The sequence below is a fragment of the Phyllobates terribilis genome, unplaced genomic scaffold, assembly GCF_046119375.1.
Source record: "Phyllobates terribilis strain yellow unplaced genomic scaffold, ASM4611937v1 Scaffold_323__1_contigs__length_2155407, whole genome shotgun sequence".
NCBI classification, from domain to species: domain Eukaryota; kingdom Metazoa; phylum Chordata; class Amphibia; order Anura; family Dendrobatidae; genus Phyllobates; species Phyllobates terribilis.
The window spans coordinates 190613-207504 of NW_027363083.1; the positions used below are offsets into that span (position 1 = coordinate 190613).

The 16892-nt window shown below is 47.3% G+C and overlaps 1 protein-coding gene across 1 annotated transcript in view; it reads right to left on the reverse strand.

Annotated features, from left to right (window-relative positions):
- Positions 1–8153: 8153 nt before the first annotated feature.
- LOC141221150 (microtubule-associated serine/threonine-protein kinase 4-like) overlaps positions 8154–16892 on the reverse strand; it is a 178070-nt gene continuing 169331 nt past the window's right edge. The window contains exon 27 of the mRNA XM_073666496.1: positions 8154–8176. Within this exon, the coding sequence (XP_073522597.1) occupies positions 8154–8176 (23 nt within the window). The remainder of the gene's footprint in view (positions 8177–16892) is intronic.

Sequence of the window (16892 nt, forward strand, 5' to 3'; positions counted from 1 at the left end):
ATACATCTACCCAGGATGGATGGATGGGTGGGCATATAAACCTACCCAGCATGGATGGATGGATGGAGGGGCATATACACCTACCCAGGATGGATGGATGGAAGGGCATATATACCTACCCAGAATGGATGGATGGAGGGGCATATACACCTAACCAGGATGGGGACCATATACCATATACGAAGATGTGGTCATATACAAGTATGGGGAGGGCATATACTGTGGGGCATATATGGGACCATTACGCTGTAGAGCACTCTATGGGGACATGACGCTGTGGCTCACCATATGGGGCCATTACGCCTTTGGCTCACCATATGTGGCCATTACGCTGTGGCTCACCATATGTGGCCATTACGCTGTGGCTCACCATATGGGGCCATTACGCTGTGGCTCACCATATAGGGCCATTACGCTGTGGGTCACCATATGGGGCCACTGAAGTTCTCCACCGAGGGGGTTAGAAACTCCTATTACAGTTACTGATGATTACTGCACACCTCCTGTCACACAATTATGTTATAGCCTACTGACTTTGTACTTATATATAAAGATGATAATCATAGTGTCGTTTCAGCAGGGACAGATGTTACAGACTTTGCAGTAACTAATAAAAATGATGCCTTAAAACATTCTCTCATTATTCTGGCATTTAGCAAATATTAAAAATTATGGTAATCCTAATTGACCTAAAACGGGAAAGATTTATTCTGATTTCATGTCAGATATTGAGAAAAACATGCATATGTGTCTATTTATATAGTGTATGGAAACTTCTGGTTTCAACTCTGTGTGTGTGTATATGTATATATATATATATATATATATATATATACGGTATATACTCGCTATTGGCGAGCATTTTTATTGGTATATCGTCTCCCATGCTGGTATGTGCTGCCCCCCTCCTTGTATTTGTGCTGCCCCCATACTGTACCCACCATCCAATCCTGGTATGCGTGGTACCCCTCATCCCCAATCCTGGTATGCGTGGCACCCCTCACCCCCAATCCTGGTATGCATGGCACCCCTCACCCCCAATCCTGGTATGCGTGGCACCCCTCACCCCCAATCCTGGTATGCGTGGCACCCCTCATCCCTATCCTGGTGTGTATGGTATCCCTCATCCTGGTATGCATGGCACCCTATCCCTCACTCCCAATCCCGGTATGAGTGGCACCCCTCACCCCCAATCCCGGTATGCGTGGCAACCCTCACCCCCAATCCCGGTATGTGTGGCACCCCTCATCCTTATCCTGGTATGTATGGTATCCCTCATCCTGGTATGCATGGTACCCCATCCCTCATCCCTATCCTGGTGTGTATGGTATCCCTCATCCTGGTATGCATGGCACCCCATCCCTCATTCCCAATCCCGGTATGCGTGGCACCCCTCATCCCCAATCCCAGTATGCCTGGCACCCCTCATCCCCAATCCCGGTATGCCTGGCACCCCTCACCCCCAATACCGGTATGCGTGGCACCCCTCACCCCCAATCCCGGTATGCGTGGCACTCCTCACCCCCAATCCCGGTATGCGTGGCACCCCTCATCCCCAATCCCGTTATGCTTGGCACCCCTCATCACGGTATGCGTGGCACCCCTTATCCCTATCCTGTTATCTATGGCACCCCTCATCACTATCCTGGTGTGTATGGTATCCCTCATCCTGGTATGCATGGTACCCCATCCCTCATCCCGGTATGAACTCCATCCCTAATCCCGGCATGCGTGGCACCCCTCACCCCCAATCCCGGTATGCGTGGCACCCATCATCCCCAATCCCGGCATGTGTGGCACCCCTCATCCCCAATCCCGTCATGCGTGGCACCCCTCATCCCCAATCCCGGCATGCGTGGCACCCCTCATCCCCAATCCTTGTATGTGTGGCACCCATCATCCCCAATCCCGGTATGCGTGGCACCCCTCATCCCCAATCCCGGTATGCGTGGCACCCCTCACCCCCAATCCCGGTATGCGTGGCACCCCTCACCCCCAATCCCGGTATGTATGGCACCCCTCACCCTCAATCCTGGTATGCATGGTCCCCTCACCCCCCAATCCTGGTATGCGTGTTACCCCTCACCCCCCAATCCTGGTATGCGTGGTACCCCTCACCCCCTCCAATCCTGGTATGTGTGGTACCCCTCACACCCCAATCCTGGTATGCGTGGTACCCCTCACCCCCCAATCCTGTTATGCGTGGTACCCCTCACCCCCTAATCCTGGTATGTATGGCACCCCTCACCCCCCAATCCTGGTATGTGTGGCACCCCTCACCCCCCAATCCTGGTATGTGTGGCACCCCTCACCGCCCAATCCTGGTATGCGTGGTACCCCTCACCCCCCAATCCTGGTATGCGTGGTACCCTTCACCCCCAATCCTGGTATGTGTGGTACCCCTCTCCCCCAATCCTGGTATGCGTGGCACCCCTCACCCCCAATCCCGGTATGCGTGGCACTCCTCACCCCCAATCCCGGTATGCGTGGCACCCCTCATCCCCAATCCCGGTATGCGTGGCACCCCTTACCCCCAATCCCGGTATGCGTGGCACCCCTCACCCCCAATCCCGTTATGCTTTGCACCCCTCATCCCGGTATGCGTGGCACCCCTCATCCCTATCCTGGTATGTATGGCACCCCTCATCACTATCCTGGTGTGTATGGTATCCCTCATCCTGGTATGCATGGTACCCCATCCCTCATCCCGGTATGCATGGCATTCCATCCCTCATCCCCAATCCCGGTATGCGTGGCACCCCTCATCCCCAATCCCGGCATGCGTGGCACCCCTCATCCCCAATCCTGGTATGTGTGGTACCCCTCACCCCCCAATCCTGATATATGCATGGTCCCCTCACCCCACAATCCTGTTATGTGTGGCCCCCTCATCCCTTTCACACTGTACACACATACAAAAAAAAAAACAGTTATACTCACCTTTCTTCTCTGTACTCCAGCGCTGCTGCGTCCTCTTCTGCCGGAGGCCGGGGGAGGAGTGCGGCGCCGGAGCACCACGCTGTCCGGTGCCATTTTGCTGAAGACACGCTGTAAATGTGTCTTCAGTAAAATGGCGCCGGATAGCGCAATGCGCACGCGCCGGTCCGACGCCTTCACTCCGCCCCTGATCTCCAGCGGAGAGAGGCGCCGCGGCAGCGCTCCTCCCGGTCAGGTAAGTATCTAAGTATGGCGCCGGAGATCGCGGTATACGTTCAGTGTCTACGCATGCCGCGAACTCCGGCGCCATACACCTCCTCTTACCTGTAACGGCTGGATGCGTGCTTCTCTCTGGAGCCAGACTGCGCGTCACGCATGCGCAGTCTATCGAGGCTTCAGACAGAGACACGCATCCCGCCTTATATTATAGATATATGTAATATATATATATATATATATATATACAGTACAGACCAAAAGTTTGGACACACCTTCTCATTTAAAGATTTTTCTGTATTTTTGTGACTATAAAAATTGTACATTCACACTGAAGGCATCAAAACTATGAATTAACACATGTGGAATTATATAGTTAACAAAAAAGTGTGAAACAACTGAAAATATGTCTTATATTCTAGTTTCTTCAAGGTAGCCACCTTTTGTTTTGATGACTGCTTTGCGCACACTTGGCATTCTCTTGATGAGCTGCAAGAGATAGTCACAGGAAATGATCTTCCAACAATCTTGAAGGAGCTCCCAGAGATGCTTAGCACTTGTTGGCCCTTTTTGCCTTCACTCCGCGTTCCAGCTCACCCCAAACCATCTCGATTGGGTTCAGGTCTGGTGACTGTGGAGGCCAGGTCATCTGGCGTAGCACCCCATCACTCTCCTTCTTGGTCAAATAGCCCTTACACAGCCTGAAGGTGTGCTTGGGGTCATTGTCCTGTTGAAAAATAAATGATGGTCCAACTAAACGCAAACCGGATGGAATAGCATGCTGCTGCAAGATGCTGTGGTACCCATGCTGGTTCAGTATGCCTTCAATTTTGAATAAATCCCCAACAGTGTCACCAGTAAAGCACCCCCACACCATCACACTTCCTCTTCCATGCTTCACGGTGGGAACCAGGCATGTAGAGTCCATCCGTTCACCTTTTCTGCGTCGCCCAAAGACACTGTGGTTGGAACCAAAGATCTCAAATTTGGACTCATCAGACCAAAGCACAGATTTCCACTGGTCTAATGTCCATTCCTTGTGTTCTTTAGCCCAAACAAGTCTCTTCTGCTTGTTGCCTGTCCTTAGCAGTGGTTACCTAGAAGCTATTTTACCATGAAGGCCTGCTGCACAAAGTCTCCTCTTAACAGTTGTTGAAGAGATGTGTCTGCTGCTAGAACTCTGTGTGGCATTGACCTGGTCTCTAATCTGAGCTGCTGTTAACCTGCGATTTCTGAGACTGGTGACTCGGATAAACTTAGCCTCAGAAGCAGAGGTGACTCTTGGTCTTCCTTTCCTGGGGCGGTCCTCATGTGAGCCAGTTTCTTTGTAGCGCTTGATGGTTTTTGCAGCTTCACTTGGGGACACTTTCAAAGTTTTCCCAATTTTTCGCACTGGCTGACCTTCATTTCTTAAAGTAATGATGACCACTCGTTTTTCTTTCTTTTAAAAAAGCAGCTAACAGTCTATTCAGTAGGACTATCAGCTGTGTTTCCACCAGACTTATGCACAACACAACTGATGGTCCCAACCCTATTTATAAGGCAAGAAATCCCACTTATTAAACCTGACAGGGCACACCTGTGAAGTGAAAACCATTTCCGGTGACTACCTCTTGAAGCTCATCAAGAGAATGCCAAGAGTGTGCAAAGCAGTCATCAAAGCAAAAGGTGGCTACTTTGAAGAACCTAGAATATAAGACATATTTTCAGTTGTTTCACACTTTTTTGTTAAGTATATAATTCTACATGTGTTAATTCATAGTTTTGATGCCTTCAGTGTGAATGTACAATTTTCATAGTCATGAAAATGCAGAAAAATCTTTAAATGAGAAGGTGTGTCCAAACTTTTGGTCTGTACTGTATATATGTAATTTTGCATGTGAGCTTCCCTATCATAATGTTTTTAAATAGCAGACCATATTACGATATCATTGTGATACAAATGTTTCTGTTGCGATCCTCAGCTCTAATTGAGAACACAATCTGCGTGGGACTGGGCCGAGTGGGGGCATCTGACCAACATTTAGCGGCAGGCCACGTGACTGCTATGGGGCCCGTGAGCCGGGGGTGCCCCATAGCAGTCGCCCCCCTCCTGCACCCCCCACTCCGCTGCTTGATTGCCTCCGTCGCCCGCCAGCACTGTCTTCAGGCATGACTGTGAGCTGTGCGCTGTGTGGCTGTGTCTTGTAGTAATGACACGGCAGAGGCGACGCTACACCTTTAATTGTGCTTGTGTCGCCCCTGCTGTCATTACTAGCAGACCAGCCGCACTGCATGCGGCCATGTCTGAAGACAGAGCTGGTGGGCGACTGCGGCATTCAAGCAGCGGAGCGGGGGTGCAGGAGGCGGGACCTGATGAAGGGAAGCCCCGAGGGGGGCCCCGATGAAGGGAGGCCTTGAGGGGGGGCCCCGATGAAGGGAGGCCTCGAGGGGAGCCCTGATGAAGGGAAGCCTCGAGGGGGGCCCGATGAAGGGAGGCCCCGAGGGGGGCCCCAATGAAGGGAGGCCCTGAGGGGGGCCCTGATAAAGCGCCGGTAATTAAGCAGCGCTGGCAGAGCGGGGGGGGGCAAGAGGTGGGTCCTGATGAAGTGCCGGCAATCAAACACCGCCGGAGGTTCTCCCTGTGGAGATGCTTGGGGAGCAGTCCAGGCCCCGACGGCGAGTGGGTTCCTCTGATGGTCTAGGGCCTGTGATGCCATCAGACAAGCCAGTGGCCCTGCACAGTTGGACTGGACACAGGACAAGGGGCAGGTGAGTGAGGCTTGTCGCCAGATTCCCCAATCCCCATATTAACCCCTTAACGCCCAATGACAGACACTGCACGGCATGAGCGGGTGTATGTTAACGCTCCTTGCCGTTCAGTGTCCGTCATGGCTTTAAACTCACTGTGTGTAGACACGCAGTGACAGTTAAGTAGTTAAGTACCGACAGCTGTCTGTGACAGCTGAGTGGCACGAGAAGGGGTGCAGGGATCCATGCTGTTGGTCCCTGCACCCAGATCGCTGAGATCGGTCAGTCAATCTGACTGACCGATCTCGGCATGATCGCCCAGGAGAGGCTGTAATATCAGCACCTCCTGCATGTTCAGTGCCAAAGCTCAGCGCTGCTGGTGGCTGAGCTCCGCCACTAAACAGCCAGGAGCAGTGTCAGCACCGCCCCTGGCTGTTAACCCCCTGAATGCTGCGATTGAGCGTGATCGCAGTGTTCAGGAGGCAGGCAGAGGGACGGCAGCTCCCTCTGCCTTCAGATCGGCGCCCCTGCGATGTAATCGCGGGGTCCAATCGTTGCCATGGTGACCCAGGTCACCAAGCTACAGAATGCTGCTGAAACCATGTTCACAGCATGGTCTCAGGAGCTTTCACTACAGGTATAATGTACTGCAGTGCATTATACCTGTGATCATAGGCGGATTATAATGAGGACAATTTGGGCTACCTCCCGGGGCTCTGGGGTGCCCGGGACCCCAGGGGGTCTATGGCCAGATTGCCCTCATTATAATATGTGCGCTGTCGCGGCACATACCGGCAGTCATAGGCGGGGGGCCCCCGGATCGCTCCCCCAGCAGCGGCGCATGGCCACTTCTTCTTCTTCGGCCGGGCCAGCACTGCACCTGTTAACTTCCCCGTGTTTTCCCGGCCGCGTCACAGATAGGAGACACGGCCCTGTGTGCGGCCGTGTCTGCTAGTGTGACGTCACGCAGTGCGCGCCCTGCACTGCTACTTACCACCGGAGAGGAGCTGGACGACAGGAGCCGGGGGATGGTGAGTGTGTGTGTGTGAGTGTGCAGATATGTGTTTATGCGTGTATGTATATGTCTGTATATGTTTGTGTGACTGCGTGCGTCCTCCCGCTGTCTCTGGGGGGGGGGCGCCGTGCGGCCTCCCGCTGTGTATAGATGGTGCCATGCGGCCTCCCACTGTGTATAGATGGTGCCATGTGGCCTCCAGCTGTGTATAGCTGGCACCGTGCGGCCTCCTGCTGTGTATAGATGGCTATGTGCGGCCTCCCGCTGTATATAGATGGCTACGTGCGGCCTTCTGCTGTGTATAGATGGCACCGTGCGGCCTTCCGCTGTGTATAGATGGCTACGTGTGGCCCCCTGCTGTGTATAGATGGCTACGTGCGGCCTCCTGCTGTGTATAGATGGCTACCTGCGGCCTCCAGCTGTGTATAGATGGCTACCTGCGGCCTCCCGCTGTGTATAGATGGCTACCTGCGGCCTCCCGCTGTGTATAGATGGCTTAGTGCGGCCTCCTGCTGTGTATAGATGGTGCCGTGTGGCCTCCCGCTCTGTATAGATGGCACCGTGCGGCCTCTCGCTGTGTATAGATGGCACCGTGCGGCCTCCCGCTGTGTATAGATGACACCATGCGGCCTCCCGCTGTGTATAGATGGCACAGTCCGGCCTCCTGCTGTGTATAGATGGCACCGTGTGGCCTCCTGATGTGTATAGGAGGATTGTGGCAGCTCATATTGTGTATAGGGTCTCATACTGTACATAGGGGATGTCAGCATACTTAAATGTGCTCAATATTAAGTCATACAATTAATGTAAAAAAAATATTATAATTAATATATTAATATTGTGCCAAATTAATTTCACGTGAACTATCACATGATCTATCACAGGGGATCATGTGACGTGTCACATGATACATCAGGTGTGTGTGTGGGGGTGCCACACCTTCTAAACTGCCCAGGGCCCTTGCTACTCTTAATCCACCCCTGCCTGTGATCAAAGAGAAAAAAAGTGAAAGTCCCATAAAGGGACTAAGTAAAAAAGTTTAAAAAAATTGTAAAAAAAAATATTACAAAATAATAATAATAAAAATATTCACTAAGAAATACACATTTTTATGTAAAAAAAATAAATAAAAAAGTACACATATTTGGTATTTCCGTATCCGGAACAACCCAACCTATAAAAGTGCCACACTAGTTAACCCCTTCAGTGAATGCCGTAACCCCCCCAAAAAAACGAGGCAAACAATGCTTTATCATCACTGGAAAAAAGCTATCACCGCTGGAAAAAAGTGGAATAAAACGTGATAAAAAAAACAAATATAAATAAAATTGGCACCGTGAAAACGTCATCTTGTCCCGCAAAAAACAAGTCGCCATACAGCCCCATCAGCGGACAAATAAAAAAGTTATAGCTCTCAGAATAAAGCGATGCAAAAAGATATATTTTTTCTATAAAAGTTTTTACTGTGTAAAAGCGCCAAAGCATAAAAAAACGCTATGTGGTACCACTGTAATCGCACCGACCTGAAGCATAACGCTGCCTTATCAATTTTACCACACGCAGAACAGCATAAAAAAAAAACAATTCCTGAATTGCCGGTTTTTGTTCATTCTCCCTCCCCGAAAATTGGAATAGAAAGCGATCAAAAAATGTCATGTGCCCGAAAATGGTACAAATAAAAACGTCAGCCCGTCCCGCAAAAAAACAGCCCTTACACGACTGTCCTGGAGGAAGATTCCCTATAATGAGGCAGATGGAGGCATTGTGGACGCTGTCTGACCTGTGATCCGAAGGTGTCCGTCTTTTTAGGTCGTCACAGTTTTGTACAGATGGAGCCCAGAGTAACTCTGCTGCCTCATTATAGTGAATGGATCCCCTGGGAGATGTCACCTGAATCACGTCACTCAGAGATTTAGATGGAAACCCCAAAGCAATTGCTCAGCGTACAGCGCCGGATAAATGTGATCCCAAATGCTGTGTAAAATGTTCCCAATAAAAGCTTCAAATCAATCCACAAAAAAAACCTCACTCAGGTCCGTCATCTGTCAATGAAAATATAGGGGGGCTTCCACGTTACTGGTAAAACAAAGGCATCCGAAATTCTAATACCCCCCCACCGTGCCCTTTTGAGCCCCACAGTGTGCCTAAACCACATATAGCATCCACATGTTTGGCAGGGGTATAATTTCCAAAATGGGGTAATTTGAGGGGGGATTCTGCTCTTCTAGCACTTAGGGGCTCTGTATAAGGAGTCCACAAAGTATTCTAGGAAAATCTGCCCTCCAGGAGGCAAATAGCGCTCCGTCCTTCCTGAGTGTCGCCGTGTGGCTAAGCAGTACTGTACAGCCACATATGAGGTATTGCCACATTCAGCAGAAATTGTGGGACAAATTTTGGTGCCAGTTTTATCCATTATCCCCATTTGAAAATGAGAAATCTGGGGCTAAAATAAAATTTTTGCGGTAAAAATTTAATTATTTTTTCTTCACTGCCCAATGGTATAAAATTCTGTGACACACCTGTGGTGTCAATATGATCACTGCACCCCTAGATGAATTCATTGAGAGGTGTAGTTTGTAAAATGGGGTCACTTCCGAGGAATTGTGCTGTTATGGCACCTCAGGGGCTCTCCCAGTGGGTGATGGCACCCTCAAACCATAACAGTAAAATCTGCACTATAATATAGTGCTCCTTCCCTTCTGACCTTTGCACCAGGGTCGGCCTGGCCTGGCGGGAAATTGGGAAATTTTCCGGTGGGCCCCGATATGAGAGTGAGAAAATTGGTGGCGGGGGCCCTTTAAAAGTGCGGACTCTTTAATAGCGTGGCTGAAGCAAATGTAGCGTCGCGCGCATGGCACATTCATTGGTGACAGCGGGACTGCAATGACGTGCATGCAGCATACTTACCACGTGAGTCCGTGACACTAAGAGGATGAAAGTTCTTTCAGGGCGGTGACACGCACCGCGCTCTGCTTTCCCGCTGGCTGGCAGACTGTGGTGTGGTGTCAGGTGACACTGACGCCGCTCTCTTCTGGCCTCTGATACGCCGCGGCAGCGCTCTGCAGTGCTCTCTCTCTGCTCCAGGGCCGGCCTCTGATACGCCGGCGCCACCGAAGCCGACGTCTCGCTCTGCTCTCCCTGCTCCCGGGCTTCTTATATGGTACCATCCCGGCTCCTTATCTGCCCTGGCCCCTTGTAGTAACTCCGGCTCCACTCCGGACCGGGTGGTGGCACCGGCATCGGAGCACCGCCCTCTTCTCTCCTGCTCTGACTCTGGGCTTTTTCATACCTGCTCCGGGGCTGGATATGTGGACGGTGACCTGCAGCACTCTACAGTTCAACTCTCCAACCTGGCCTGGCCTGGAATTGGAAACAAGGCTGCAGGCCTACAGCTCTCACTGCTTCAATTTCAAGTCAAGAGCACTGTGCCAAATATTCAATAAAGTTTTTATGGGAGAGTGTTCCTAGCATTGTCCAACAATAATATACTGTAATTTATTTTATACATTATGCCTTGCACTCTCGGCCTCCTATATGAAATGTAGATCATACTATTGGCCTCTTTATAACATATACAGTCTATATGTCATATAGGAGGCCAAGAGTGCGGTATACATTTTATATGAGGCCTAAAGTGCGGGCCTACATGATGTACAACACACTCGGACTCCTATATAAAGTAAAGTATAGGCTATAGGAGGCAGAGAGTGCAGTATAAGTCATATATGGGGTCACCGCCTATATGATCTATATATCGCACTCTCTGCCTCCTATATGAAATATAGATCACACTCTCAGCCTCTTATAAGATATATATAGTCTATAAAGGGTCTTTAGCACATCTGTGTTTCTAGTTCATGTGGTGACAGTTTCCACACGTACCGGAGACACATACACACGTAGACACATTCAAATGAATGCGTCTGTGCACATGTCAGTGTTTCCACGGACCGTGTGTCCGTGGGCAAAACACGCTGACATGTCAGTTTTTTATACACTGCACTGGCCGAAAAACGTCCCACACACGTGCACACTGATGACACACAGATGACATGCGTGTGTTATCCGTGTGACACATACCGGCGCCTGTGAATCAGCGGTACAGTTCATGCTGTTCCCAGGTGCTTAAGCAATCACTCATCCTTGTCCCCTGCCGGCGCTGCCATCAGCACTAGCAAGGGACAATGTTGAGAGTAGTAGGTTCACCTCCCGATGTCGCCAAAACCAGTAAATATAAGAAAATAAAAACATATTCACCTGGCTTGAGACGACCACACATGCTGAGGAGAATGACTCCCTGCAGCAACCGGGCCCCTACGCTGAGCTCACTGAGTGACAGGGCATCGCTCACTTAGCTCAGCACAGGTCGGGGGCCCGCTCACTGCAACAAGACTAGAAGCAATGGGATGAAACTAAATGGGAGGAGACACAGATTAGATATTAGAAAAAACTTTTTGACAGTTAGGGTGATTAATGAGTGGAACAGGCTGCCACGAGAGGTGGTGAGTTCCCCTTCAATGGACGTCTTCAAACAGAGGCTGCACAGACATATGTCTGAGATGATTTAGTGAATCCTGCTTTGAGCAGGGGGTTGGACCAGATGAGCCAGGAGGTCCCTTCCAACTCTACCATTCTATGATTCTATGAAGACTTGGCTAGACGATAGCTACGACTGGGCGGTAAATTTATTAGATTATAGTTTATTTAGAAGGGACCGGAAACAGGGGAAAGGCGGAGGAGTCTGCTTATATGTAAAGTCACGTCTAAAGCCCAGACTAAGGGAAGATATAGGAGAGGGAGAAGAGGGGGTCGAGTACATGTGGGTAGAGATAGAGAGGGCAAAAAATAATAATAAAATATTACTGGGGGTCTGCTATAAGCCACCAAATATAACAGAGGAGAATGAGAATCTGCTATTAGGACAAATAGACAAAGTAGCAAAACATAATGAAGTGATTGTAATGGGGGATTTCAACTACCCGGATATTGACTGGGAAACAGAAACCTGTAGATCTCAGAAAGGAAAAAGGTTCTTGACAAATATTAAGGATAATTATCTCTCCCAACTAGTGCAGGAACCAACGAGAGGGAAGGCCGTGTTGGACTTAATATTGACTAATAGGCCTGATAGAATAACTGAGGTACAGATAGGGGGGCACCTAGGTAATAGCGATCATAATATTATCGATTTCAAAATGCCCTTCAGTAGGGTTATCAATAAGGGAACAACTAAAACATTAAACTTTAGGAGGGCGAAGTTTGATCAGCTGAAAGAAAACCTTCAACTTATTGACTGGGACAAAGTTCTTAATCAAAGGAATACGAATAGTAAATGGGAAACCTTCAAAAGAATTCTGAATACTCAGTGCGAGAGATATATACCGTATGGGAATAAAAGGGCCAGAAATAAGAGGAAACCAATATGATTGAACAAGAACGTAAAAGGGGCGTTAAATAGCAAAAAAGAGGCATTCAAGAGATTAAAACAGGAAAACAGTAAGGAGGCACTAATGTGTTACAAGGAAAAAACGAGAACCTGCAAAAAACAAATAAAAATAGCGAAGGAGGAAACAGAGAGACGTATTGCTAGGGAAAGTAGATCAAATCCCAAACTGTTCTTTACGTATATAAATAGTAAAAGGATTAAATCGGATAATATTGGACCGATAAAAAGTGAGGAAGGCAAAATCATAGAGAAAGATGAGGATAAAGCTAATCTATTAAATAATTTTTTTCGACAACTTTCACAAAGGAAATAGAACTAACAGGAGAAATGAGAAGTGACAAGCTTAATCCTCCACTAAGTATGACAAATCTAACCCAAGCTGGGGTACAGAAACGCCTCAGTAACATTAAAATAAACAAATCACCAGGACCTGATGGCATACACCCACGGGTACTAAGGGAACTAAGTAATGTGATAGACAGACCGTTATATCTTATATTTAAGGACTCTGTTGAGACTGGGTCTGTGCCACTTGATTGGCGACAGGCGAATGTAGTGCCAATATTCAAAAAGGGAGCGAAAAGTGACGCCGGAAACTATCGGCCGGTGAGTCTGACGTCCGTTGTGGGCAAAATTTTTGAAAGCTTCATTAAAAAGGCAATTACGGAGCATCTTGATGCTAATAATCTATTAACCCCGAACCAACATGGATTCATGAGGAATCGCTCCTGCCAAACAAACCTGATTGACTTCTACGAGGAGGTTAGCTCTCGAGTAGATCAGGGGGAACCAGTGGATGTCGTGTATCTCGACTTCTCAAAAGCTTTCGATAGCGTGCCACATAATAGGTTGGTATACAAAATGAGAATGATGGGGCTGGGGGAAAATGTCTGCAAGTGGGTAGCTAACTGGCTAAGGGATAGAAGGCAGAGGGTGGTTATAAATGGAATATACTCAGATTGGGTAAGCGTCACTAGTGGGGTACCTCAGGGGTCTGTACTAGGCCCAATGTTATTTAATATCTTTATTAACGACATAGTCAACGGGATAAATAGTAAAATATCAATATTTGCAGATGACACAAAGTTATGTAAAACAATTAATACAAAAGAGGACAGTGCAGACCTACAGAGGGATTTGGATAAGCTGGGTAGGTGGAGCATTAAATGGCAAATGAGGTTTAACGAGGAGAAATGTAAGGTCATACATATGGGAAGGAAAAATGGAAGTCACCAGTACTCACTGAATGGGAAATCATTGGGGAATTCAGAGATGGAGAAGGACTTGGGCATCTTGATTGATAGCAAACTAAATTGGAGTGCCCAAAGTCAGGCCGCTGCTGTAAGGGCAAACAGGGTAATGGGATGTATCAGAAGAGGTATAGCTGCAAAGGATGAGAACATTGTTCTTCCACTGTACAAAGCACTGGTCAGACCACACTTGGAATACTGTGCTCAGTTATGGGCCCCAATATATAGAAAGGATATAAATGAGCTTGAAAAGGTACAAAGGAGGGCAACAAAATTAATAAAGGGAATGGAGGGACTGCAATACCCAGAGAGGTTGGCAAAACTAGGACTATTCAGCCTGGAAAAGAGAAGGTTGAGGGGGGACATAATAAATGTGTACAAATATGTTAGGGGACAGTATAGAGATCTTGCCCGGGATTTGTTCAAAAGGAGGAATATTACGGTAACAAGAGGGCATTCACTAAGACTGGAAGAGAAAAGGTTTCAGCACCAGCATAGGAAGGGGTTCTTTACGGTAAGAGCAGTGAGAATATGGAATTCACTGAGTGAGGAGACGGTAATGTCGGATTCACTACACCAGTTCAAGCGGGGACTGGATGCTTTTCTAGATACCAGGCAGATTTCAGCATATACTTAAAAATAAAATAAAATAGTAGGTTGATACAGGGATTTATTCTGACTGCTGGTTTCAGAGTCGGGAGGGAATTTTTCCTCAGGTGAAGATTGGCCAAATCATTTGGGGTTTTTGCCCTCCTCTGGATCAACTTTAGTAATTACAGAACTAACAGGTCGAACTTGATGGACGCAAGTCTTTATTCGGCTTTACAAACTATGTTACTATGTTACTGTACAACCAAAGAACGCATGATAAACAGTGCCATACAAGTGTGGTTCCATGATGAAGAATGGAAGAATTTATGCAAAAACTTGGTAGAATCAATGCCAAAACGCATTGAAAATCTCATATCTGCTAAAGGAGGACATATTTCTTACTAAAATTAGTATGTAACAGTGCATTATAACATTTTATCCTTACATATTCAAAAATATGTTTTTTTTTGGCTTTGTCCCAATTAATTTGCACAGTACTGTATACTAGATTCCTTGATAGGGCGTTGATCCAGGGAACTAGTCTGATTGTCGTATGGAGTCAGGAAGGAATTTTTTCCCCAATGTGGAGCTTAGTGTTTGCCACATGTTTTTTTTGCCTTCCTCTGGATCAGCATGTTAGGCTATGGGTTGAACTAGATGGACTTATTTTTTAAGGTTGAAGGATGATTGTTACTATGTATATGTGTAAACAGATGTTAAGAAAAATTATTTTTTGCCTCATTTCTTTTAGGTATTGAAAATTCAAGTACAGCACATACCATCGTGTGTTTCCTCTTCAAAGTACCAGCCAAACTGTAAGTTACTCACAAAACACACAGACTGACACAGCAGTCATTTTCAGTTTTTATAATTACTTGTAAACTTTATGCCAATTTCCCCTTCAAGTAAGGGGGCATTTACTTTTTTCCCTGTATGATGTTACCCAATAATGTGCAGGAGGTGTCAGGCAGAGGATAAAGCGCACAATCGCAGAGGATATGAGAGCTGGCTTTCTCTGTATATAATACTCATGTCTAACTAGTTAAAAAAAAAAATCTGCCTTCTAACTTTCAGGCACCTGGGCTAAATGCTGAGCGCTGTTTGTTACAAGTGCTGATCGCACACTACAGCTCTAGTCTCACAGCAGCAGGACACTACTGAGATGAGAGCTGCAGTGTCCTATCAGAAGGTGTCGCATACAGCGCTCAGCATCTACCTCAGGTACCAGGGCATTATTCCACACAGCCTGAGATAGATGCAGAGCAGTATATGGAATCACACACCTCTGCTCTCCTCCGCCTGCACAGTAATCACTGCTAGTGACAGTTTTGTCACCTGGTTAAAGCCCCACTCCAGGGTTTGTTTTCTTTTATTTCAGCGCTGGAGTGGTGCAACTAAACTAGTGGTTCCTTAACCCTATTATTATACTTACTAGCCACTGTCTTCAGCTCTTCCCAGCGCCACTTCAGTCCCACAGCCATGTTTTGACTGCAACTTTGGACTGACCTGAAGTAATGGTCAGAAGCTCTCAGTGTAAGTGTGGGGGCCTGTTGCTGGCCTTGTTCTGGATCTCATGGGCTTAAATTGAGTTATGACTTCCTGATAGGCCAGCAAACACTGGAGCAAGCCGGCAGGTCACAAACTGCAGGAGAACGTCAGGAGACTCACGGAATACAGATGAAGATGCCGGTTGGTAAGGATGAGACTAGGGGCAGGGAACTTAGATTAGTGGCTCTACTCCAGTGCCGTAATACAAAAAAACTGCAGTATTGCTTTAAACATGAGTCTTATATTACTCAGAAAAGGTGAGGTCTTCCCTTAATCTGTTGGTTTTTCTTTTTTTTTTCCTTCATGCCTCCAGTTTGGTTGGTCAACCTCATACAGGGGAAATGGGTAACACTTCCAGAGACAAATCTTTACTAACATCCCTTGGCTAAAGTTCAAATTAACCTATTAAATGTAGCAAGTAACATACCCCAAACTATCTGGTATGCTGGAGCTTAGGCTTAGGGAGAGGATACTTTGCTTCTACAGTTTATGGTTCTGACAGCTTTTGAAAAATATATATTTATTTATTGTTATGCATTTGACACTTTATTGATATAATGACTGATGTTTCTATTCTAATGGAAGTGTTATATTGTTAATATTTTCTACTGTATTCTGTGTTTGTTGCACTATTGATATGAAAACCTTGTGAAAATTGGCAAGAGACTTGATTACATATTAAAGTTGGTCTGTTCAATACTATGGGTAAAGTATTTTTTTTAACTGAAGGTAAATTTTAGATTAATGGATGTTTTTTAGGTTAGTTTCACTCGGCAGCTATTTTTTTCAATAATAATGTTTCAGGTATATGGTGACCTCCGACCCGTCACGTGGGGGGGCCACGCGGGGCCCTGGCTATCCTTAATACACCCCTGATACCCAGGTCAGACTACATTCTGTTCTTCTGCACTGGAATTATTTTAGAAGGATGGGTGCGGTAATCATCACCATACTCCCACATGTCATTTACTTTATATAGAAGAATTACTAATCACGATAAAGGATTCTTCATAGAATGTGTGGTATCTGTGTTGTCAGTTACCCGATTTGTTCTACTAGTGATGGTATTGAAAAACTGCCTTAACCTCCCTTTGGCCTGGCAAGTTCACCATTGGCTGGGCCTTCTTGCTCTGCTCCTGCCGGGGATGCTTCGTCCGGG